Source organism: Eulemur rufifrons, chromosome 18 (genome assembly GCF_041146395.1).
Source record: "Eulemur rufifrons isolate Redbay chromosome 18, OSU_ERuf_1, whole genome shotgun sequence".
Lineage (NCBI taxonomy): Eukaryota > Metazoa > Chordata > Mammalia > Primates > Lemuridae > Eulemur > Eulemur rufifrons.
Window position 1 is genome coordinate 28653044 of NC_091000.1, and position 26709 is coordinate 28679752.

The 26709-nt window shown below is 41.3% G+C and overlaps 1 protein-coding gene across 2 annotated transcripts in view; it reads left to right on the top strand.

Annotated features, from left to right (window-relative positions):
• Positions 1 to 6061: 6061 nt before the first annotated feature.
• SCOC (short coiled-coil protein) overlaps positions 6062 to 26709 on the top strand; it is a 43267-nt gene continuing 22619 nt past the window's right edge. For both annotated transcript variants that reach the window (XM_069493163.1, XM_069493164.1), the window contains exon 1: positions 6062 to 6128. In XM_069493163.1, the coding sequence (XP_069349264.1) occupies positions 6062 to 6128 (67 nt within the window). The remainder of the gene's footprint in view (positions 6129 to 26709) is intronic.

A 26709-nucleotide genomic window follows, 5' to 3' on the forward strand; every position in this document is an offset into this window, starting at 1 on the left:
GTGTTTCTATGTATCACCCCTATTGCCAAAGATAATTGCTTATGTAAAGATTCCTGCCTTGATGTCAGTTCACATATTCAAGTATATTTGCTGAAATTGCATCCGTAATGTAAATGACATATAATTTAAATACATTTGTGAAAACCAAAAGCTAAATTCATTTTAAAACAGAATATAATTAAAGTAAAATTTTTACTTAACCAAAAAACCACACTAATAGCTAAACTGTTTTGTTTTCTAATTTTTAGTTTATTGTGGTAAGAACACTTAACATGAAATCTATCCTTTTAACAAATATTAAATGTACAATACAGTATTGTTAACTATAGTTAACAATTTTATGTAGTAGTTCTCTAGAACTCATTCATTTTACATAACTGAAACTCTATATGCATGCAATAGCAGCTCCCAGTTTCCCCCACCTCCTAGCCCTAGCCCCATTCTACTCTCTGATTCTGTGAGTTTGACTATTTTAGATGCCTCATATAAGTGGAGTCATGCAGTATTTGGTATATACATACAGTGGAATGTTATTCAGCCTTTAAAAAGAAGAAAATCCTGCAATATGTGACAACAGGAGTGAGCCTTGAAGACATTATATTATAGCTGTAAGAGAAATAATCTGGTTTATAGCAGCCTAAAGAACAATACAAATCTAAAATTTCCTAATATTTCCTTTCTACACTTAGTGTTTGATCTTTATGTTTAAAACAAACATGTAGAGGTAAAAATACAATATGCATGTTAATCAGATTGTACATTTTAATGCCTGTGTACTATAGAGGCCACGTGCCGTGGTGGTGAGTGTGTGTGTGTGCCCGGGCATGGATCTCGGCTCTGCCACTTCCTGGCTGTGAGTCTTGGGCAAACCATTTTGTCCTCACATTTCTGTTTCCTTATAGGGTTGTTGTGAGGAATAATGAGATGGTAGTAGGTAAAACATGGTGGTAAAACACAGACAGTAGTGTTGAGCAAAGAGTAATCACTCAGTGAATACTAGCTATTGTTATTAGCTACACATAATGAAAATAAAGTTTCGCCATCACATTTTCCCTTTGTAGCTAATGGGCTGAATTAATCCAATTTGCACTAATTTGTCAAAAATATCCAAATAGTTTCACTTGAAATTACTCCCAAAGAAAGAGAACCTTTTATACCTAAGAGGAATGCTTAGCATCTTCTTTAGAGATGCCAGTTTTCTCTCCAGGAATCTGCTGATTACGTACACTTCAGAAGTCATAATTGGTACTCAGAGCTCTTAGAGATATTTCCTTGGTTATTGCTCAAAAATAACTCTGAGAAAGCCCATAGGAAACACTGGCTTCCGATGCGCTTCATTATCGTTATTGATATTTTGAGATCCCAGCAAAGGGAGTGTGAGAATGCTGATTAATTTTCTAATGTTACTTGTTTTCTACTTTCTTCAGCTCTGTTACCCCCAACACCCATTAACATGCACACACATACATACATACATTTATATCTCATACTCACCTTTTTAAAAATGAGAGAAAGTGATTTATTATATATCCCAAATGACCTTAGTGTTATACTTTTGATTCTTTTTCTAGGGAAGATTATATTATAGTAAAGATTTGTTTTCTTACCTTAACCTACTTTGATGCAGGTATATTCTAGCCCTGTTGATTCTGTGATACATGGTAGACTAATCTTCCGTTGAATTTGAAACTGTAGAGCAGGTCATGATTTAGGATACTTACAAACCATTCATTTGTACATACTATGAAGGGACAAGCACACCATGGATATTTTTTTCCTGATTGGATTTTCTTAATCTTCTTTTTAAATTGGCATAAAATTCACATAACATAACTTAATCATTATAAAATTTACAATTCAGTGGCATGTAGTGAATTCCCAATGTGGCACAACCATCACCTTTCTCTAGTTTCAAAATTTTTTCATTACCCCAGAAAAACACCTCATACCTATTAAGTAATCACTCCCCATTCTCCCCTTCTCCCATCCCCTGGAAACCATTAATCTGCCTTCTGTCTCTATGGGCTTGCCTGTTCTGGATATACCATGCACAAGGGATCATACAATATGTGACCTCATGTGCCTGTGTTCTTTCATTTAGCGTAATGTTTTTGAGATTTATCTAAGTTTTAGCACATATCAGTACTTTGCATATTTATTGCTGAATAATATCCCATTGTATCTCACAATTTATTTATCCATTTATCCATTGATGGGATTTGGGTTGTTTCTACCTTTTGGCTACTATGAATAACACTGCTATAAACATTCATGTACAAGTTTCTGTGTGGACGGACATAATGTTCTCATTTATTTTGGGTGTGTATGTCTAGGAATGGAATTGCTAGGTCATATGGTAACTCCATGTTTAACTTTTGAGGAACTGCCAAACTGTTTTCCACAGTGGCTGCATCATTTAATATCCCCACTAGCAATTTACAAAGATTCCTATTTCTCCATATCTTCACCAACACTTATTTTTCATTGTTTTGTTTTGTTTTAAATTAAAGCCATCCTAGTGGGTGTGAAGTGGTATCTCATTGTGGTTTTGATTTGCATTTTCTTCATGACCAATGATGTTGAACATCTTTTCATGTGCTTATTGGCCATTTGTATGTCTTCTTTGGAGAAATGTCTATTTACATTCTTTGCCCATTTTAAAAAATTAGATTGTTTGTCTTTTTATTGTTGAGTTTTGAGAGTTCTTTATATATGCTTGATATTACACCCTTCACAGATTTGTGATTTGCAAATATTTTTTCCCATTCTGTAGTTTTCCTTTCACATTTTTGATAATGCTGTTGATGCACAAAGGTTTTTAATTTTTGTGGAGTCCAATTTATCTATTTTTTCTTTTGTTACTTATGCTTTTGGTGTCAACCTGAGAATCCATTGCCAAATTCAAATCAATCCTCAAATTCATAAGGAACTGCAAAGAACTCCAAGTACCCAAAACAATATTGACGAGAAAAACTAAGTTGAAGTAATCACACTTCACAAAATTCAAAATTTATCATAAAGCTACAGTAATCAAAACAGGGTGGCATTGGCATAAAGATAGACATATAGACCAATGGAATAGAACTCAGATTCCAAAAATAAGCATGTGTGGACAGTTGATTTCCAACAAGGATACCATGGGGGGTGGGGGGAATCCTCTGTTCAACAAATGGTGTTGGGACACCTGGATATCCAAATGCGAAAGAATGAAGAGACACCCCTACTTTCTATTCCATATACAAAAGTGAATTCAAAATGGATCAGTGATCTAAGTATAAGAGCTAAAACTATAAAACATAGGGGAAAATATTTACCATGGATAATTTAAATCCACAGATAGTTCTCTACCCCAGTTCTCTACTTCTTCTCCATCATAACTTTTGATCAATGAATAAGGGGATGGTAGCAAATGCTGATGGGCTTGAGTTCCTCTCTTTGCATTTTCCTGTCCATCAGGTTAGGTACTTCATAAGAAATGTCCTTGAAGAATATCAGAAAGAAGGCAAAGAATCAAGTGCTAAACTAATCCTGAGAAAAGGTACAATTGGCCATGAGTAAGAAAAATAAAACCCAAATATGTGATATAAACCAAATGTGCCCTTTGGTTTTATAAATGCTTTTACTAGGTTGATTAACTCTTCTCTTGCATCCCCTCCCTCACTCAATAATTTTGTTAGGCGTAGATAATATGATGGTTAAGAGCACAGACCCTAGAGCCAGGGATCATGAAAGCCAATCTCAGCTCCACCACTTACTTAGCAGCACGACATTTTGTCATTTATTTAAACTCTCTCCATGCCTCAACTCCCTTATTTTTAAAATGGGAATAATATTAATCCTACCTCATAGATTGTTGCCTAGCACACAGTAGCTTTTTTAAAAACTGTGTACTGTTATTTCTAGGACTGATAGAGGCTAGATCAGCCAAGAGAGGTATTTTTATGATTCCCAGAGCACTGGTCCATAATTATATATAATAGATAGACTTTCTAGAATAAGCAGCTCATATGGGCCATGAGCCTGTGCCTTGTAGACTCTAACTACAGGGAATGTAATTGACCAAGGGCAGGAGCTGCTGTGCTCTGAAATCTGTAACTACATTTGCACGGAGGCCTCACTTCCCATCAGCTGCCTCCAGCCCGTAACTAAGTGCTGCACGAATACTAAGAAAGGGCAGTCCTGGGAGACACAGGACTCTTCTCATGGTCAGTTTTGGCTCGAGTGCTCTTTGACAGCCCTGTCAAAACTTCTTTATTCTGAAGGACAAGCTAGGCCTTGCATTCTACTCTGTCTTCACCCCAGGTCAGACTTGCATCATGGTCTGATGACTCTCCAAACTTTCCTGCCTCCTTCCCTATGTTCTCTCACTCTATTGATCCCATCTTGGTGTCTGATCCTTACAGGACTTGAACTAATATAGTCGAGCATTCAAACTTCTCTTAGATGTGGCATCCTATTTGCTACCTTGTCTCCCACTTCACATGTGTCTTCCACTCTTGGTTCCCAAATTGGGCCCGTGCCTTCCTACCCCTGAGCTTTTGCCCAGGCCCCTTCACTGAAAAGGCACTGGAAATACCTGGCCATTTCTGCCTATTGAAACCCACTTGCCACTGATCATGCATCTCAAATGTCACCTTCTCTAAGTTTTTCAAGATCCTGTCGGCTAGATATTCTTTCTGTTCTCTAAACCTCCAGTACTCTGGTCTTTTTTTTTTTTTTTTTTAAGAGCTGGGGTCTCACTCTGTTGCCCAGGCTGGAGTGCAGTGGCACGATCATAGCTCACTGCAGGCTTGAACTCCTGGGCTCAAGTGATCCTCCCCCCGCCTCAGCCTCCTGAGTAGATTCTTGTTTTTGAATTCTTTTTAAGATTATTAATAGCAATAAATAAATGTCTTACTTTGAACCTCCAAAGTGCCCAGCTTGTATAGAATAGGCACTCAATATTTGTAGAACGTAATTGAAAAATTACGGGGAACTCTATTCTAGTGACTTTAATTTTTAACATTCAGGATTTCCAACAGCTCACATCCATTTTACTTGATATAGTAACAATGAACTCAGGTGAATTAAAAAAAAATCCTATGTATCAAAGCACTTAGTGCAGAACGTAGCATGGAGTAACTTAATCTTAATATCTGTTTAAAATGCTTCATCAAATTTGGCTAATTTTTTTTTCCCCAACGGTGTGATGGTTTGAAATTCTATTATAGTTTTTGTTTGTCTCTGTATATGAATGTAAGCTAGGGGACTAGAAAAATAATAGTAAAAGAATGCTTCCTCCTCCAACAAGGGGCCCCTGGCATAAAGGCTGGCAAGGCCAACACTCCTCCCCTTGGGCTCAACTCCAGAAATAGAGAAGAAAGAGCCTGTCATTTTAATGAACTTTTATAGGGTGAGGAATATATACAGTAATAGGAAAAGGTTCTGATGAGCTCAATGCATAGAGAATCTTATTTCTTCGCATATGCTGATCATCTGTGGTCACTATTGTCGTTGACATTTATCAAGTTCACATTAAGTGCCAGGTACTTTCCATTTAATCCTTACAGCAGACTTGTCCTCATATTACAGGCAGGAAATTGAGGCTCTGAGAGGTTTGGTGACATGGTCCCAGGTCACGCGAGGCATTGATAAATCCTTGAGAGGTTTATGGTAGGTATCCAAAAGGTATCTTAATTATATACAATCAATTTCTTCCCCGACCTCATCCTAATGCTTTTTGGGCAATTTCCTTGGGCAGTTCAGCCCACAGAAACTGTCATCGGATTGAAGGCACCGTTTGTCATCTAGCCAGGATACAGCGGGGGTGCCGGTGCAACAGCCTCAGGTAAGGGGGCTGTAACTCTTTAACTTAGGTCTCTGACCATTTCCGGTTAAGAATGCAACACTCAGGTAAGAACGTCTCAGGTGGAAAGCAGGAAGAGGGTGGCTAGTGCAAGGATCAGATAGCACCTGCTTGGACTCTCACTTATTAATAATTTAACAAGGGCGGTCACATGGGACAACTGCCGCTCTTCTCTGCCCTCATTTTTCTCACTAACAGGTCTGAAAATTGAACAAGATGGACGGGTCCAGCAAAGAGGAGGAAGATAGCACGTTCACCAACATTTCTCTTGCAGATGACATAGGTAAGGGAAAAAAAAACCAATGAATTCTCAAACACACAATTCAGCAACTGCTTAGTTTTTTAAAAATGTAACTTTTATTGTTTTTACTATAATGATAAAACATGCTTATTGCAGAAAAGTTGAAAAAATATAGCTACAAAACCAGTTTTTAATTAAGAGCTGTTTTTCTTTTTCCTTTTAAATTAAGTAATAATTTTTAAAGTTCCTGTGGTTATATTACATGTGCTTTTTAAAATAAATCAACAGATAAAAACATAAGATGTTTATTTCCTAAAAGTTCAGGAACCATGACCTCAAAGTTGTTCCTAAAACAATCTATGATATTATCATCATGTTTGGTTCAATGATAGTCCATTTCTTCTCTATTTTGTAAATTAATTTTATCATTTCTGAAATGTGAGCTAGAATATGCTAGAATTAGCTTTAAGGATTATTTCAGAAAATGTCTGCTTTTTAAGGACAAAGTTTGTTGAATTCAACATGAGAGAAGGGAAAAGGGGGGAGAATGGTTTTAAAATGCTGACGGAAGGGATACCTAGGGCTCATTCAACATCTTCGTGAAAACAGACAGTGCTGAATTGCACAATGTTAACTGGAAACATTTCAAACCTCTAAGCACCTAAGTCCTGGTGTGTTTGTGTGTGTGTGTGTGTGTGTGTGGCGTGGGGATTATTGTTTTCTATCCAAGTTCCTTTAGCACAATCATTGCAAGAAGCCAGCAAGACTGTAGCTAAGCAATTGGGGGTTACTAATTTTGATTAACAGAGAGTAGAGCATGAATATTTAACATCAATTGCTCTTTCATACAGCCACGCTTCTCCACTTTCTCCCTAAATGCTTGGATTCAAAAAGTGTCTTTCTAAAGTGCAGCCAGACAATTAACACAAACCGCCAGCCGGAGCTAAGCTTCCCTCCTGGCACCGCATAAACATGCTGGGGTCTTTGGAAATCAAAGAGGAGTATTTTCAGCCTTTATAAGAGGAGGAAAGGTACAAGGTACGGGGGCTGTTGAGGAAATGGGATACCGCTGTCCTTAACATGCTGTCACCAGGGTGTTTTAGAAAGTGACAGAGCTGCAGAAGGCAGTGAAGGAAACAAAGACGAGGGAAACCTAAGTTTCTTAGCTTCTGGAAAGCACGAGGAGCGAGTGTGTGCACGGGGAGCCCTGTATGCTGTGGGCGGGTGCGGCTCATGGAGTATGTGCTTGCTTGGAAGGTGACTCAGCGCAGGATTCTCTCTGCATTGTAACGTGGACTGGGCCTGAAAGCAGGGTCGCTGGTGGTGCCAAGCCTTTCTGAAACCACCCTCTCATCCACACCATCACACCCCCAACTGTCCCCTCCATGTCTCATCCTCTGCCACTCTCACACTTCCAGTGGAGAAAAAAGCAGGAGGGGAATTTAAATGTAGATGTCCAGTCCACTGTTTGCAATGGTTTGGGGGGGGGGGGGTTCCGTAGCGTTGCTTGCTAACCTGGTCTGACCCGGTTAACAGTGAATAACCCGAGAAGGGGTGGGCAACGCGAGCTCCCGGGTGGCGGCGAGAGTGAGGGCGGCCAAGTGAGAGGTCAGACGCCTCCCTGCTCCCTCTCACAACCTCCTCCTCCTTGGTTAGACGGAGTCACAGAATCTTGGTGCACAAAGGGCCTTTGGGGAGGGTCCAGCGTGGTGACCAGTGGTGGACTCAGGAACTAGCACTAATTTGTTTTTCTATTTCAAAATGGCAAATGGAAATTGTTTTATATATGTGTGACAAAAACGCACCAGTTAACTGAAACACCGTGTTTCTTTGGCTTTTGGAAACAATTTTATCCATTTGATGTGGTAGCACTGATTAGCTCTTATTCATAAGAGGTTCTTGGGCTTTGCGAACTAAAAAGTAGGAAAACAAATTATTATGAAATAGATGGAACTTGTTTAGTAGACATCCTTTGTTCAAATTGTAGAATCCATGCAAGAATAAAGCACTAAAAAGGTATTGCTTGTGTTACAAGAAAGTTTAGTCCAATTTCTTACTTTTCTTTTTGTAACACACACACACACACACATACATATGTATGCACATACATACATAAGCATATATGTAAAAAGGAGACCCAGAGAGGTTGAGTGTTTTGCCCAAGATTGCAGAGCCAGACTGGATAGAAAGGAAGCATTTATTGAACTCTTATGTTCAATAGGTTCAATACTAAATGTAATAGGTTCAATAAATTTATTGAGTTCCAGATACAATGCTAGGTCCTTTTTACATCTTATTTAATCTTTACAACATCATTGTGATATTAGTATCCTATTTTACAGATAATAAAACTGTGGCTCAAATTTTTTAAGTAACTTGCTCAAAGTCACCCCTCAGGAAGTGGGAGAGCCCAAGTTCAAACCTGAGTCTTACATGGTTGCAGACACTTCGACTAAGCACGTTTCTCATCTTTCTATTCCCAGATGGATAGTGAGTGGTAACAACTGTGTTTCTTCATGCGTGGCTCTTCAGTAGTTTGTTGGAGCTGGGTACCAGAGAAAGCCTTGCCCCCTTTAATAAACTCTAAAAATTATGAGCCTTATAGGCCTTAATGGATCTGCCTTGTTGATTACCCAGAAAGACATTGGTGACATTGGGTGCTGGATGCTGGCCACGTGTGGTATTGGAAGCTGCTAGAGACGGAGGCTATCACACAGGACAGCTCATCTCTACGCCCCCATTACACCACTTTTTTCTTATTCAGAGAATGGCAAGAGAAAGGGGAAGGAAGTTCTTGCTAACTCTGTATAAGGTTTATTTGGGGCGAGCACTGAAAGCATTGTCTGGTTTACCTTTGGGTTCCATTTATTTAAGTAATACTACTTCCTGTTAGTATGGAGCAGTGAGAGCCGGCAGTGCCAGCAGTTAGTTACTCAAGTCACACACCAGTGACGCTCCATAAATTCATTTATAGGTTAGTTGTATGGATTTCAGAACAAATGTCCCTGTAGGAACAAGGTTACAAATGGTAGGATTCCAGACCAGCCCATCCTGTCTAACCCCGTGAGTCCCAGACTGTGTGCCAAGGTGCCCAGGGGCATGGGGCAGGGGGGAGTCTCAACCTCCGTCAGACACTGGGAGAACTTCTGCCTGGTGGTCTTCACCATTTCACACTGGATTGAGCTACACTTGTTTTCAATGACATCATCCCTTTTGATGCTAGGTTTTCTGCGGTTGCTGTGATTAAAAGCAAATTCTTTGTAGGTAATGAGGGTGGCAGTTTGAGAAGATTGGAGAAGTTACGCAGTTCCCAACAGGTACACACACCCCATAAGTAATTGTGAATGAAGTAAAGTGTTTTCTTTCAATTTAGGTGTAGTATTTTTTCACATGGCTACTGAGTTTTTAGGGCCTAAAGATGTTACTGAAATGTTTGGATCTAAATACTTAATACATGGAACTGTCTGTAGTTTCTCTTGGCCTTGGAGCACTGTGAAAAAATTACCGAGACACTAGGAGCATCGTAAACCAAGATACTCATAGTCTGGAAATCTCTGGTCTAAGCTGTGCTGTTGCTGAACTGGCCTCACTTGGGACCTTGGGGGTGGGAGCCACACAAGGCAGGACAAAAGACAGTTGAGGGTATTGATGTCGCCTTCTTCCTGTGTTTCTGCTCCCCTGCCTTTGATGCCACCGCGTGTCTCAGGTTCCCCTTTAACTTCTTTCATCTCTCATCTCAGGCTCCTATGGGAACCTGTTTCCTCCATGTTTTCCCCAGGATTCTGTCCTTGGCTACTTTTCTTCTCTGTCTAGACATACTCTGCACGATCCCATTGCTCCCAGTTCCACTCACACCGTCCACACTACATCCCAGCGACTCTAAAACAGGTTACAAATTCAAACACCTTCAGGGCCAGACAATGTATATATGGAAAAGAGACAAAGGTCCGCCATCATGTTTCATTCAATTTCCAAAACAAACTGTTGAAATTTCACTTCTGTTTTCAGTTGATCAGGTTTTTCATCACGTGTCTTTTAAATACACCAGGCATTGCTCTTACTGTGGTTTATTTCACAATGGCATCTCAAGTTTAATTCTTTCAAAGACATGCTTTGTTTGCATATTAAATATATGGGAACATTCTTCATTTCTCACTATTTGCCTTGAGATACACAGTCCTCTTGGACTAGATTTCATTTTCTACTTTTTTTCTTATTTATTAAATTGACAAAAATCGTATACATTGATGGTGTACAACATGATGTTTTGATATATGTATACATTGTGGAATGGCTAAATCAAGCTAAATAACATATAAATTTCCTCAAATACTTATCATTTTTGTGGTAAGAACACTTAAAATCTACCCTTTTAGCAATTTTTAAGCATACGATATATTGTTATTAACTATAGTCACCATGATGTACACTAGACCCTTAGACTTATTCCTCCTATTTAATTGAAATGTTGTATCCTTTGACCATCTCCCAATCTCCCCACCCCTAACCTCTAGTAACCATCATTCTACTCTCTGCTTCTAGGACTTTGACTTTTTTAGATTCCATATACAAGTGAGATCATGTAGTATTTGTCTTTCTGAGCCTGGCTTATTTCACTTAACATAATGTGCTCCATGTTCATCCACGTTGTTGGAAATGGCAGGACTTCCTTCTTTTTTTAAGGCTGAATTCTTCCACTGTGTGTATATATACTACATTTTCTTTACGCATTTATCTGTCAACAGGCATTTGTGTTATTTCCATATCTTGGTTTTCGTAAATAATGCTGTAATGAACATGGGACTGAAGGTATCTCTTCCATATACTGATTTCAAATCCTTTGGCTATGTACCCAGTAGTGGGATTCCTGGATAACATGGTAGTTCCAGTTTTAATTTTTTGAGGAACCACCACACTGTTTTCCATAATGGCTACTTAAAGTACATTTCCATCAACAGTGTACAAGGGTTCCCTTTTCCCCACAGCCTGGCCAGCACTTATTATCTTGCATCTTTTTGATAATGGCCATCCTAATAGGTGTGAGGTGGTGTCTGACTGTGGATTTAGTTTGCATTTCTCTGATGATTAGTGATGTTGAGAATTTTTTCATATAACTGTTCGCTGCTTGTATGTCTTCTTTTGAGAAATATCTCTTCAGGTCCTTTGCTCATTTTTTAATTGGAATATTTGTTTTCTTGCATTTTCTACCTTTGATTGAGATAAGAGAACACAAAATAGTTTGCTTTCCTTTTAACTTTACCATAAGAAAATAACAGGGCAATTGTGATGGTAAAGTGACAACCAACACTGAACCTCAGGCCAGGGGACAGCCGGGAAGGGTGAGGGCTGCAGCTCCCAGACGGCCTGTGCCCGGCTCAAAGGGCAGAGCTGCTTCCTGCTTCTAGCTCACTGTTGCCACGGAGGGACAGAAATGCACATAAGTGGAATTTTTAAGAGACACTGGATATTTTGATTTTTTGTACAATTTCCTGATTTTTCCATGTTTTTCACCTAATCTTAATTTTAAAAACAACAGTACAGGGATCCAAACAAAACACATCTGCAAGACAGATGTGAATGCAGAAGAAACTATTTTCTGACTTCTGTTCTTGAATCTACTGCTTGTCTTCATCTCTCTTCTGAATTTCCAATTCATACTCCAGTTGCTTGCTGGACACCTGGATATCTCCCAGGTGTCAAATAAACTCATCCTTCCCCCCCCCAATCTCTTCCTATTTGGGTATTCATAATTTCAAGTAATGGCCCCAGCAGCCACCCAGTTACTTAAGCTAGAAATCCATATGTCGTTCCTTCTCTCTCACAATCTGATCAATCGCAGATTCTTGTTGACTTGACCTTCAAAATGTTTCTCAGATAAATCTGGCCTTCTCCGTCCCTACCACCACTTCCTGGATCGAGTCCTTATTATGCCCCACATAAACCACAGCACCAACCTCCCAACCGTTCTTCCTATTTCCATTTTTATCCCTTCAAATCTACCCTTCACATTGACCATATCCACCTCTCCCTGCAGAGAACAATCAATGCCTCGCATGCCCTGCTGGATAAAGTCCAAGACACTTAGCATGGCATTTAAGGTTTCCCTTTTCCTGGCTCTACCCAGCTCTTCAGTGTCATTTCCTGCCACACAATTTTGGCTCAGTAGGGGACACTTAATGCTCCATCTACACGCTGCCTGCTTCATGCCTCTGGGCTTTGCACTGCTCCCCCCTTTGTCTGGAATGACATTATCCACCTTTCTCTTTGCCTGGCCAATTCCTACTCATCCTTTAAGACCCCTCTCAGGCATCACCTCCTCCAGGAAGCCTTCCTTGATCTTCCCAGGCTGAGTTAGATTTCCTTTCTCCTTGCTGACAACGCCAAGCATACCTCTCTCTGTATTTTTTTCACAGCATATTATATTTGTGTGTGTGTGTGTGTGTGTGTGTGTGCATGTGTATAACTCAATAGACTACAAGCTTCTAAAAGACAGAGGTTGTGTTTTTAAATGTCTGCATTGAGCGCAGTTCAAATGGTTCAACACATTTTGGCTAAAGAATTCTGACAGAATGTGTGTGTGCTGGGGTGAAGGCCACTTTAGGCAGCTAGGGTCGACTCCTAGGGTCAGCTATCCTAAATTGTTTCCATTTTTTAGAGCTTCTTTTCTGTCTCCACTTCTGGGTCAATGTAGTTCTGTTTTCGGAACACCTTTCCTCGGCACCTGCCGGTAGTAGACAGGACCTGGTTGTTTGAAGAACTGGCACAGGCTAGCGTGGCAGCAAGGGCTTGAATGTTGGAGTCAGAAATGCTTGGATTTGAATCTGTTAGACTTTGAGCAAGTTATTTACCATCCCTGAGTCCCAGTTCCCTCAGCTGCAAAATGATCACAAGACCATGTCTCAGAATTGTTTTGAAGATGAAATGAAATAATAAAGGAAGCTTCTTGAACTAGCCTGGCGTAGAGTGAGTACTCAGTACATTTTCGTCCCTCCGCTGCCCACTTCAAGGAGCTCGCTCAAGAGTTTCTTAAAAGGCTCTGAGATTTGTCCACATCGGTTCTCATGGTAACGGCAGTGTCCTGCGGACATCGCGCCGTAAGCAGGGGCTGCCTGTTGCCGTCCTCCTGATGAGGAAGGGGAGGTGGATATGAACAAACTCTTTAAACAAGAGCATGATTCTTTTCTGATAAATATAATGAAGCCACTCTTCCCTCTTCATCCCAGCCCTCGCCGCCTCCCCGTCGATGTCCTTCCCGTCGCTTTTCTCCTTTATATGCCTCAGCCTCCTTCCTGACTCTGCTCTCTCAAACCTCTCCTGAATAGTATTCAAAGCTGCGTCTGCGTCTGCTTTTGGCATCGGCCAATTAGCCCTCATTGTAAGGTTGTAATATGCTTCCCAGAGAAGTGGCACAATTGTTGTGCGCTTTTATGCAGGGCTGCTTCCTACCACTATGTGGAAAATGTAACAATACCCCCTCACGCCCTGCTGAAAGCAGCCTGGGTCTGAAAAGCTTTCAGAAGGCCATCTGCCATCCCCTCAGCCAAGCAGAAGATCAGACACGAGGCCCTGCATTAGTTAGCACTCCAAGTAAAAGGTATCAAGGGTCTGGGCTCCTTTTCATCTCATCCTCCATTATAATACGGGCTAAAGAAGGAAATAGACTTGTGGCTACCCAGCTGAGAGAACACTGAGCCGTAGCAGGAGTCTTGCCAGTGAAAAGGGAGCAGGCCTTTCTTCTCTGACGGTGAATGGAGCCAGTGTTCGCAGCCAGCACCAGGCTTCCCAGTGTCTGCTGCACGGCTGGTAATAGCTCTCCGGGTTACACCGGGCATCTTGGGAGATAACTGTGCAGATGAGAGTCCCAGAGTGGGAGCATTGTTGAACAAGTGCACAAGGATGTGGCAAGTGTCAGCTGTGCGTGTGCTGGGCCGGACCAGGGAAGCCCCCTCCCCATCATCTCTATTTACATCCTACAATGACTTTGGCCATTATAATTGAAAAGATTATTCAGACATCCTTAAGAGTGTCAAAAAAGATCATCTCTAGTATGTTGGAAATGTTACTTTTAGTGAAATTGAAGAAGTATATTCATTGCACCAGCAATAGCAGAAAGTTTTAGCAAATCTTAATTGGCATGTGGGATCCATGTAAGTGTGGATAATGACAGGGGCAGAGTGAAATATCTGTTCCTGTAAGCTCAAGATAATATGGACAGTGGCATTAGGAAAACCTCCCCTGGCCCAGCAAAATGCCTTAGAGACTTAGCATGAGAGATTCAATAAGAAAAAGGAGATTAACTCTGCTTCTCAGCAGCTTCTGAGAGCGGTATGGCTCTGGGGTCACTAATGTATTGCTAGAAATTGTAAGTGCTCTTTCTGCGAAGAAATCTTCAATCAGAAGAAATCCACTTAACTGAAATAAATGATCTAGCATAATAATGCAAAACTAGTTTTAATAAACAAGCTTAAGAAATGGAGTGTTAGGGCAATAGCTAATGCTTTCAGTAATCTAGAATGTTCTCTAATTTTCTCATCAAAGGATAAGTATTAATCTTTTGACTCTTCTTTTAAAAGAGAAAACCGTCCATCAGTTGCCTATATGTTTTTTCTTCATTAGATTAACACAAACAAAGAGGGGTGGGGGAGTTAGAATTTTTCCATGTTACATTTATATGAAATCTTTCATTATTGTGTTAAATTTTTTTCTGGAGAAAATTCCAGAGGAGACCTGGAAAATCAGGGGTGAGTTTTATTTACCTGAGCTCATGAGCTAATGAGATGCTGACCTTTGCCAGGTCCATGTCCTGTTGAGAAGGGGGCAGGGTGGCTGAAAGCACCTTCATTTCACAAAGGGCCCATGGATTAGATCAGCTTTGGACACACTTCCCCTTACACGCCTCCTGCCTGCTGGACTTGTTCAGAATTTGAGGGTCGGAGCTTGGTTTCCTTAGAGAACCTTAAGATTCCCTTGGCCTCCAAAGATAGTCTGGGGTGCAGAGAGGAGGCGGACACCGGCCCCCAAAGAATAGGACAAATTAGATAATCAGCTTCTGTTGGGTTCCCCAACCCTAGAAATAAACATTTTAAATGATCCAAAAGCTATTAAGTGACCCTACTGGAAACAATGTATCTGCCAATCATAGAACCAGAGTTATTGTAAAAGCTGGTCCAGAAAGACATGTTTTGCTTTCCTAGATAGACTTTAGTATTCATTTGCAATCCACAGCGTTGCAAACATAAAAGACTCAGCAGCAGCCCCTATGAATGGACCGCAAGAATAGCGAGCCCCCCTTGCTGCCTTTCTATGAGTGACCTGGGTCCTCCCTCCACCAGCCGCCTTGGGACGCACACAGTCAACAGCAGGCTCTTTTCAACCCTGACGGACTTTCTTCCCCTTTTAATCATTGTTCCCTTGTTTCTCCACACACACGTCTCATTGTCCGCTTAATGACTTTGGCTCAGAGTACTTGGCTGCGCACATGCGCGGTTCTCATTGCTGGTGGTGTGACGTTAGTAAAAGCTGCTTGAAAGAGCTTGTATTTTCAAACACATTCCTCTTTTCTTATCCCTCCTGAGAATCTTTACTACTTTTTTTTGCAGCAGACAAAAGGCTCCACCATTGTTTTTTTATGCATGTGAATATTTCCCTTTCATTTTCATTCTTGGTTGCAAGGTTAGTGGATTTTTCTAAGGTCACTATAATTAGTTGGAAAGCTTCGTCTATAAAAAGGTTTAGAGGATTTTTTAAAACAATATTTCTTATTCTTTTTTATTTTGGAATTTTAAATGACTTGAGGTGTATGCTATTACAATGTTTCTCAACTCACACATGGTGGATTTCTGTCCCTTCTGCTTTAAGCCCTTTAACATACTGTCAACATGGAATTTCTGTAATAAAATGTTACTGATGTATAATCTGAGAGACTCTTCAGTTTGCAGTGACTGTTGACCCCAAACACTAAATTTCTCAGCCAATATCTCTCTATGAAATATTTAGTGATCTTCAAGTGTACAGTTGCCCTGGGAGAGCCTATATTTCAAGGAATTTTTGAAAGAAGATTTTTTTGCAGAGTGTTTTTTTTTTTAATTAACACAAACACTAACTTTTTTATTTGTCCATTTTGTAACTTGGGACATTATCCTTTCTTCATTAAGTGTGATCATTTGACTGTGAAAGGAACTAGGCAAATTCATAGCTAACTGATGGATCTTCTTTTTTTTAAGCTTTCATTTTTTTTTTTTTCTTTTCTTTCTTGGGGTGTTTTTTTTTTTTTTTTTTTTTTTTTTTTTTTTTTTGACAGGGTCTCATTCTGTCACCCAGGCTGGAGTGCAGTGTGAATTCCTGGGCTCCAGCAATCTTTCTGCCTGGGCTTCCTGAGCAGCTGGGACTACAGGTATACACCACCATGCCTGGCTATGATCATTTTTTAAAAGCATACAGTGCATGTAATATTTCTGCCATGTTCCAGTGATTACATCTTTAAGAGTATTCTTTTTTTCTTAAAGAACTATTTTGAGGGAAGCAGAAGAACTGAAGTAGGAATTAGAGAAAGATACTAATCAGATGTCCTAGTTTTCCTGTAGGTTCTCAATTCTGCTGACAATTAGAAAATCAGTTGGTTTCTTAAGAATTCCTAGTTAACTCTTTGAGTTCTTGTCATGTGAAAAATAACTCATCACTCATCATGAATAACTAAGAGAGTCACAAAAAAAATAAATATTCAGAGTAAGCCCACATTTTACTAGTCATTACCTCTTAGATGAATAACGATGATAAACATTTATTAATAACATTATGTGCCATGTGCTGTGCTAAGAACTTTATATGTATTATCTCATTTAATCCACTCAAATATCATGCTATAGGTATTATTATCCTTGTTTTTGAGTTTAAAAACTGGGGCTCAGAAAGTTTTAGTATCTTGTACAATGCAGAACTGGGATTCTAGCCCAGGTATGAGTGACTTCAAAGCCTTTGTCAAATGACAATATATCAGGATAGAAATTACCCGGTAGGTAGCAAAACTGCACTGTACTGACTAGGTAGAAGCAATAAGGTGCCCACATTGCAGGTATTGAATAATGAAATATGATCCTCTTGTTATGTTATGAGGTCAGTGTTTCAAAAATGTAATCATGGAATCAGAGGGCAAGAAGAGCCCCAGAGGCTCTCTAACAATATTGGAATATGCTCAGACAAGGAAGGTAGAATGTAAAATTGCATCTATGTTGTGATTACAACCATGTAAAAGTAATTTATATATTTGGACTAGAATGGGAAGGGAACTTGGAAAACTGTATTTGTGTGGAGGGATTATAGGTCATTAGATTTTCATGTTATATTTATGCAATAATTTTTTCTTAAAAAATAGGATTAACCCTAGAGTTTTTCTAATATATGGAAGTAAGGTATTAATCTTAATATGGGTGCAACTTTTGAGATGCATGTGAAAATACCAGTGCTTGGTTAATGGACACCTATCACAGCACCACCACTGCTTTGCATTTTAACAATGCATGCAAAAAGTTTTCTTAGAAAATATAAAACGTAGAAAGTGATAAATTTAGCTATGGGACACCCAAGGAACGGAGGGTGGGAAGTGGAAGATATTATACACAAATTGTAACTGTCGCCCTTCAGCAGAGTCATATCCTTTTCATTTTCGTTTTATCTTTTATTTTGAAATATTCTCGAACTAAAGAAAATTTGCGAGTGCCCTAAAAAAGGATTCTTTTTCCTGAAATATTTGAGAGTAAGCTGCCAACCTAATACCACATCACCTCTGGATACTTCAGTGTGTGTTTCCTACAGACAAGGACTTTCTCCTTCCTAACCACAATACAACCAACAAAATCAGGAAAATAACATTTCTCTTGCTTAATCTTCAAAACCCACAGAAGTTTCACCAGTTGTCTTCACAACACCCTTTATAGCAAAAGTGTCTAGTTCAGAATCATACAGGGCATGTAGTTGTCATGTCCCTTTAGCTTCCTTCAATCTGGAACAATTGCTCACTCTTTTCTTGACTTTCATGACCTGAGTACCTTTAAAGATTACAAGGCAGTTATTTTGTGAAATGTTCTTCAATTTGTGTTCGTTCCATGTTTCCTCATGATCAGTAAGTTTAGCAAGAATATCACAGAAGTTCTTTTCATTGCATCCTATCGGGCGGCACATATTAATAATTTCTCTTTTCTCTTCACTAGTCAGGTTAACTTTGATCCCTTGATTGTGGTGGTGTCTTACTCATTTTTCTTTAGTAATGAGCAAGTATTCTGGAAGGGGATATTTTGAGACTATTTAAATATTCCATTTCACATCAAACTACTTATTTATTTATTTATATCAGGATAGACTCATGGTTTCCTAATGTATTGTGTGTTATAACCCTCAGTCCATCTTTAGAGAAGGAGAAGAAGAAGAACCACCTATTATCTTAAAATCGTATATATGGTATTTTAATAAAGTATACATGGATTCTGTTCCTACTGCCTTGAATTATTTGAATTCTCACTTATAGTGACTTCATTCTTCTCCTGTAAATTCGTCTCCAAGCTTATGTTCAACAGAGATAGGGAAGGGTGACCAACAAGGAAACGTTGAATATCCCTTTATTAATTTATCCATTTAACAATTATTTAGTGAGAGCCTACAATGTACCAGGCACTAGATTTAGGCTGTCTGGTTTGAGTCTCAGGCCGCTCCTTCTGCAGCGAATGGCCACTGGATGGAACGAGGTGTAGACAGCACGTGTTCCTGTATCATGTGGCTGGACTCGCCAAAGTTGTTAGCCTTAATTTCTTCCAGGAGATAAAGTGTTTATAAACTGAACATTGTTATTTTCACATGGATCTCAAATCCAGGACTCACATGAGGATTATGACCTTAACTTCTGCATATCAGATAATTCCACTTTGACAAAGCAGTGACACAGAGCGGAGCTGTCTTTGTCATTTCGCCATTTTATTTTTCCTAACCCTTCCTCCTACATTGCTGTAAGAAAAGCACTTCATCACAGTCGGTCTTATTTTCATCATTCTAATAGAAGTTGACCAATAGTAGCATCTCTAACTTGTTATATCTCATGGCTTCTCTTTTTCTCCCTCTTTCATCCTTCCCTCCACAAATGTTTTATCCACTCTGCCCTTTGCCTTTAGCCAGACTTTTACCCTCTCTTGACTGCTCTCTGTGGCCTGTGTCTCCTCTCCATTGCCACGTTCTCTCCTCCTCCCCTTCCCTTGTCTCTGTGTTCCTGGTCCTCCTCTTTTCTCATCCTGATCTCAGGGCCTGACCTTTGCATTCCTCGCTCCTCTGGTCTTACTGCTGATTAATGCTCCTAACACTCCCTATTGTGTTGATGGCTTAAGAGTTTGAGATAAAGCAACACCTGACTAATCTGAGTTGAATAATTTTTAGAAAAGTTTTAGCTTTGTTATTTTAAAGAAAAGGAAGTCTTTGGCTCAGATAAACATGAGTTTGTGCAATTAACATTGCTGAGGGGTTACAATCATTGCTGCTAGGTCTATTAACTGTTTACATACAAACTTGCTGTTAAGGCTATTTCCCATGTTTATGATTCACTTATGGAGTATGCCTTTTCCTTACGCAGCATTGAGCAATGGTTAAATTTCCAAGTTCTACAGCTGAAATCCTTGGAATCAAATCCTGGCTCAGCCAGTTGTGGTAGTATTGGGCATGTTATTTAACCTCTCTGAACTTTAGTTTGCAGTTGACAACTACTGCATGGCCGGGTTAGCCTAGGGTGCACCCACCCCTTCTCAGCCTGAGTTCTGAGAGGAAACTTAGCCCTCCTAAGGCATCCATTGTATCAAATGAATTAAATTCTCTCCTTGCATCTAGAAAGGTACTAGTTATTTACCATTCTTGGAGAGTCGAGAAAGCAGTGATTCAAATTCTTTTCTGTGTTCTGTGGTTCATCTGGGGAAACCTTGTTGAGAGAGGCTGGGATGCTTAAACAGAAATTTCTCTTTGGAAAGCTGCATAAAATTGACTCAGCCATTTTAAGAAAGAGGAAGAACTTACATTTCTATCCTGTAGAATTTCTATTCATTTGGACCAAGAGCTCCTTGATTTATTAAAGCTCTTATTAATGCCTATGAATTGAAGATTAACTGAAATTCCACTAGTATTTCAGATGTGTACATTATTTTGTATTTTTCATCCAATATTTTTTATAGAATGAGAAAAATTTCTTTAATAAACTTTGTTCTGATTATTATTGCCCTGTAAGAACTTACCCCACAACTTAGTGTTGTAAAGGAACAGCCATTTTATTTTGCTATTTTGTGGCTCAGCGATTCAGAAAGGACTTAGCTGAGTGGTTCTCCCTTAGGGGGTCTCGTGAATGGCTGCGGTCAGAGGTCAGCTGGGGCTGCTGACCCTGAAGTTTGACCAGCGGGACATCCAAGATGGCTGACTTACACGGCCGTGATGGAAGCTGGCTGTTGACTGGTAGCTAAGCTGGGCTGTCACCTGCACATGGCCTCTTCAGTACGTTGGCTTTGAGGAAGTTGTGTTTCTGCTTGGTGGTTGGTTTTCCCCAGAGCAAGTGTTCCAAGACCACCAGGTTGTGTGGCCTTTTATGACTGATGCTCAGAAGTCCCATAGCATCACTTCCGTCACACTCCATGGGGAGAGGCAGCCCCAAGACTGCTCAGATTCAAGGGGAAGGAACACAGGACAGCATGTCTATGAGAGGATGTCAAAGAATTTGTGACCAGTTAAAAAAATCACCACAGATGGCCCTCCACACACAGATTATTTACATCCTTCCAGATACAAAATACATTTACTTTGTTCCAAGATCTGCCAAAAGTCTCATCTACTATGACACCGTCTCAGGCTCAAGATGCAGGTTCTCAGGGCACTGATGCAGATGTGGACAAGGCTCCTCTCTCTGCACACCTGTGAATTAAGCATTCTCTGTTCCACACACACCCAAGACACAGCAGTGATGTGGGGCTAGGATAGTGTTTACGGCATGGAACTGTAAACGAGACCAAGTGTTTGCTTCAGCCGCATAGGCTCATACTACCTGGTAAGCAGTTTGCTATAGTGGAAAAGGAATTAGACTCGGAAGACTTTTAGTCCCAGCCCTGCGGTGAGACTTCAAGCAAGTCGCTTTACCTCTCTGGGTCTCCTTTTCCACACATGATGAAAGGAAGACTAAAAAATCCCTTTGAGAGCTCTTTCAGCTCACAAGTTTTGTGAGTCTGTGAAATGCGAAAATTGTACTATTTGGATATGAACAGACAAAAGTCACCGTGCATAATTATGATCATTCCCCAAGTACAAAATGGAACTAAATGAAGGATAAAAATTAAGTATGAGGTAATAAAGAAGCAGATTTTTTTTTTTTTTGGTGAAATAAAAACTTATTTTGAACCAATCTTGCCACTAGAGGTCACCAATATACCACCTCAAAGAGAATAAATAGGCTCACATCACTAATAGTTCCCAAGCTATGGCCTCTAAATGGCACTTGCGGTGTCTTCATTTACCACGAATATCTGCTGACAGTTGTCAGAGACATATGTTATGATGAGGTGACATCAGTTGTCACTCTAGGTGATGTTCCACGTGTGCCTAATGTAAGTGTCAAGAACCGCCACCGGAACAGTAAGGAAAATTATTTCTTTGGCTTTTCTGCCCTCTCACTGGGATGTGATAAGGGGAGGGGAGATAATCTGATGGAAAGTGATATGAGCTTTGAGGTGAAAAGACACTGTGGAGCTCCGGTGTGATGCTCTAATGCAGCACAGACATGTCTGCTCTTTATGTCATAGACAAAGTGAGGACCTGGAGCAGAACATCCATTCATTCATTCAGCCAGTATTTATGGACATGCATTCAGGCACTGTGCTGGGCAATAGGGGTCCATTAATGGAGAAGATGCAGTTGCTACCCTCATGGAATTTCACAGATCACGCAGAGGTGGTTTCTAATCAGATTCAGCTAGTACTTGCACCATGCCAACTTCCCTCTGATTTTCTTATTTCATCTTCCCACTTGCAGCACAGCAAGGGTCAGTGGATTTTTTTCTGAAGTGATGCTAGAGGTACACTCTAGGCCTTTTACATCAAGTCTAGAACAGAACCATAGAGATACCTGCATGAAAATGTTAAAATGCTGAATTTGGCTGTGGCCAAGGATGCTTGTTAGGGAAAAAAAAATCTAATAAAATGTATTTTAACATAAAACTCTTTGGAAGGGAGAAACAATGCTCCAAGTGAAATTAATGCCTGAAACATAAAGATCCATAGAAATCTCCTGTGAAGAACTTCTGTGAGTGAGCAGGATGACTCCAGAGTACTTCTGAGGCCACATCAATTCTCTCCCAAAATGAAAAAGCTACATGATATTTTCTTATGATTTGCCTCATGTAGTACAAAAAGGAAACCTACTTCAAACTCCAGAACTTGCAATTCTGTCATCAAGATGAGTTGTAAAGAGTTCCAGGCACTATCCATAATTTGAGGAGCTGTTTCTTCTATAGGTTGAAGGGGATGTGAACTGATTTAAACAAGTTGTCATAAGCCTTTAGAACAGACGCTGAAGTCAATTCTCTCCAGCAAATTGCTCATTGCAGTAACAGGTGATCTCTCTAAGTTCTCACGTATTTTTGTTATGTTGGGTGTAATGCCATAAACCATGAATAACACCATGGGACCCACACAAAGTGCCACTAATGATGCTGGAAATGCTCCCAAGAAGTAGAGAAAAGTCATGACATTATAAGAAAAAGATGAATTGCTTGATACGTAACGTAGATTGAGGTCTGCTGCTGCAGTTCCCTGCCATTTCAAGATAAATGAATCCAGCATAAGAATCCTTGTGAAAAAAGAAAAGGAAAATCATGAAGTCATTGCTGTAGCCACTCCAGCAGGCTTGAAAACCTTGTACTTTTTGCAAGATACCTTTTTATCTCATTTTGAAAATGCAGCTTTGGTATGAGTGTGGGATTGCCGTAAGAAAGGCATACCTATAGACTCTAATATGGTTTGAGAAAAAGCAAAGTTATTATATGACAACTTAAAGCTAAAGGGAGGTGAAGGATCTAAAGCTGGAGAATTTAATGCCAGCAAAGGATGGTATGATGATTTTAGAAAGAGGCATTTGTTTAAATGTCAAGATAACAGGAGAAGCATCTTCCACTGACCAAGAGGCAGCAGACGAGTTCCCAGATGCCATTAAGAAAATTATTGGGAGATCAAAGATGGCGGAGTGGTGGTGACGGCCTGAATCTGCGCTCCCGGGAAGGAAGGCATCGATCCGGGCCTGCCACAACGCTAGAAGACCGCTCCCACACAGGAACAGCGGTGTGAATCCACGGAGAATCAGCGTGGGACAAACAGAGCGAGTGAGGTCTGAGATGAACGAAAATTGGGAACGCGGGACAGACACTAGCCAGCGGAGCGCGGGTCGGATACACCCGCCCCCAGCCGGGGTGGGTGCAGCCTCTCGGGAAAGCGGCTAGCCCTCCGCTCCCAATTGAACAGAGCCCTGACCCAGGCCAGCACAGAATCACTGAGGGATACGTGGCGCATTGGAGACAGGAGGCTTTTTTTGAGAAATTACCTTAGAACCTGGGAGATCTCAGCTGAGACAGCGCTTGGCAAGGAGGGACGGATCTGCCCCAGGGCGGAAAAACACAAAAGACTCCCGGACAGCAAATAGCGTTGTACCCCGTGCTGCCTTTTTCGGCAGTTCTCCAGCCGGTCACCCCCGGTGCGTGTCCTTGCTGGCCAGCCCCTGGGCAGTGGCGGTCTCTGCCTGCCAGGGAGCCGGTCCCCTCCAGCCCCGGAGCTTGGCAGGCGCCATCTTGAAAGCGAGAGCGAAACCGCTCGGGAGCCAAAAAGTGCCCAGCGGCTCTTTCTGCCGGTGCTGCCTTCTTCGGCGGTTCTCCAGCCGGTCACCCCCGGTGCGTGTCCTTGCTGGCCAGCCCCTGGGCAGTGGCGGTCTCTGCCTGCCGGGGAGCCGGTCCCCTCCAGCCCCGGAGCTCGGCAGGCGCCATCTTGAAAGCGAAGGCAAAACCGCTCGGGAGCCAAAAAGTGCCCAGCGGCTCTTTCTGCCCGTGCTGCCTTTTTCGGCAGTTCTCCAGCCGGTGACCCCCTGGTGCGCGTCCTTGCTCGCCAGCCCCCGGGCAGTGGCGGTCTCTGCCTGCCGAAGAGCCGGTCTCCTCCAGCCCCGGAGCTCTGCAGGCGCCATCTTGAAAGCGAGGGCGAAACCGCTCGGGAGCCATAAAGTGCCGAGCGGCTCTCTCTGCCCGGCGCCCTCCGCTGGTCTCTGAACCAACGCCAGGAGTGCGGGATATGCCGGGGCCGCGCTCGGGGTGAAGGGGCAGAGCTGCGCTAAGGCAAAAAAAAAAAAAAAAAACAACACGAACAAGAAGAATAGGCTCGCCGAACTGTATATTTTATTCTTGGTAAATTTCTTCTGGGTTTTGTTTGTTTGTTTGTGTTTGTTTTTGGTTTTTTTGGGTTTTTTCTTTTTTTTCTTTCCTTTTCTTTTCTTTTTCTTTTTTTTTCCGGCGGCGGACAGCCTCGGCGGGCACCTTTGCCCTCTGGGCCTCTGGCTGCCGTGCCTTTTTGAGCGCGGAGGTTGGATCCCCACCACCCTGGGAGCTGTGCGGGCGCGCAGACGTCATCTTGAAATCCACTGCGAAACCGCCCGGGACCCAGCTGGGCGCGCGTGAAGGGGCGGAGCTGTGCTAAGGCGTAAAAACAAAAACATCTAATGGCCGCTCCGGACCCAGCCGAGCGGAAGTGAAGGGGCAGAGCTGTGCTAAGGCGTAAAACAAACAAACAAACAAAAAAACATTGAGTCGCTGAATTATATACTTCAGATTTGTGTATCTTTCTGCCTTGCGGTGTGGTGAAGTGCTATGTAGTTTGTTTTTGTTCATTTTTGTTGGCGTTTTTGGTGTTTTTTGGTTTGGCTTTTTGCGTTTCTTTTCTTTTTTTTTTTTTTTTTTCTTTTTCTTTCTTTCTTTTTCTTCTTTTTTTTCTTTTCTCTTTCGTTTTCTCCTCTTTCTTTTCTTTCTTTCTTTTTTTTTTTTTTTCTCTTCTCTTTCTCCTCTCTTTTCGCCTTCTAACTGGGGACCCACGGTGAGCTTCGGAACGGGCCAGGTCCCTGACTCTGGTACATACCGGATCCTGAGTAGTCACCCCCAGGGCCGGAGATCTGCGGGCACGCAATTGCCACTCTAGGGCCCACAGCCAAGTCACTGCGGAGCAATAGGGTACCAAGAGGCTCCCTGGACGGCCCTCTCCCCTGGTCCACGGACCTTATATAGGATCCCTGCCCAAGTGTAAACACTGAATACTTCTCCAGAAGTGAGAGTGTGGAACCTGATCCCTGGGGACATTGGGCCAAGACAGACTTTTGCCCGTGGGAGCTACAGCAACTGGGGCGCTGAGCAAGCAAAGTCACCGTCCTCTCCCCATAGCTAGTATCTTGCCGGCAGATAGAGTCAGAAACCTCCCCTATAGAGGAAGAACCAAAGGGAAACAAACAAACAAAGAGAATTTCGGTCTACTATTAGTGTGGACCCTGCCTGCCTTCTGAAAGACCACAACACAGTGTCCTAACTCACCAAAGCGATCCTGGATCACTCCAATCCTCTAGGATTGGACCCATCGGAAGCAGTCCCCCAACGGAAACAGAAAAATCTCTGAACAATACACAACAGTCTCCCCCTCTTGCCAAAAGAAGCAACATACCTAGACTGTTTCACAGCCTAAGAATAGAGCACAAAGAGTCCTGTTAACCAGACTAAACCTATAAGTAAAGATCCAACGACAAATCTAGATGGGAAGGGCCCAGCGAAAAAACACGGAGAGCAAAAAGAATCAAATGGAAAGCTCATCCCCAAAGAGAAATACCAGCTCCCAACCATTTGACACAAACCAGACTCAAAACACCAACATGTCACAGGAAGAATTCCAATTATGGATTATAAACAAGCTGAATAATATACAAGAATCAATGGATAAACAACACAAGGAAAACACAAAAAAAATACAGGATTTGGAGGAAAAATTCACTAAAGAAATTGAAATATTGAAGAAAAACCAAACTGAACTCCTAGAAGTGAAGAATTCACTCAGAGAGCTACAAAACACTGTGGAAAGTCTCAAGAGCAGGGTAGATCAAACAGAGGAAAGAATCTCAGAAATTGAAGATAACTTCTTCCAACTAAATAAGTCAGTCACAGAGATAGATCGAAAAAGTAAGAGAAATGATCTGAGTCTTCAAGAAATGTGGGATTATGTGAAGAAACCTAACTTGAGAGTTATTGGCATTCCTGAGGGTGAAGAAGATAACAAGCAAGGGTTGGACAAGCTATTTGAAGACATAATCGAGGAAAATTTTCCAGGCCTTGCCAATACTCTAGACATACAGATTCAAGAAGCTCAAAGGACCCCTGGGAGATTCATAGCAAATAGGAAAACACCACGCCACGTAGTCATCAGGCTGACCAAAATATCCACTAAAGAGTCACTTCTCCGAGCTGTAAGGAGAAAGAAACAAGTAACTTACAAAGGAAAACCCATCAGAATTACGCCAGATTTCTCAGCTGAAACCTTACAAGCAAGAAGAG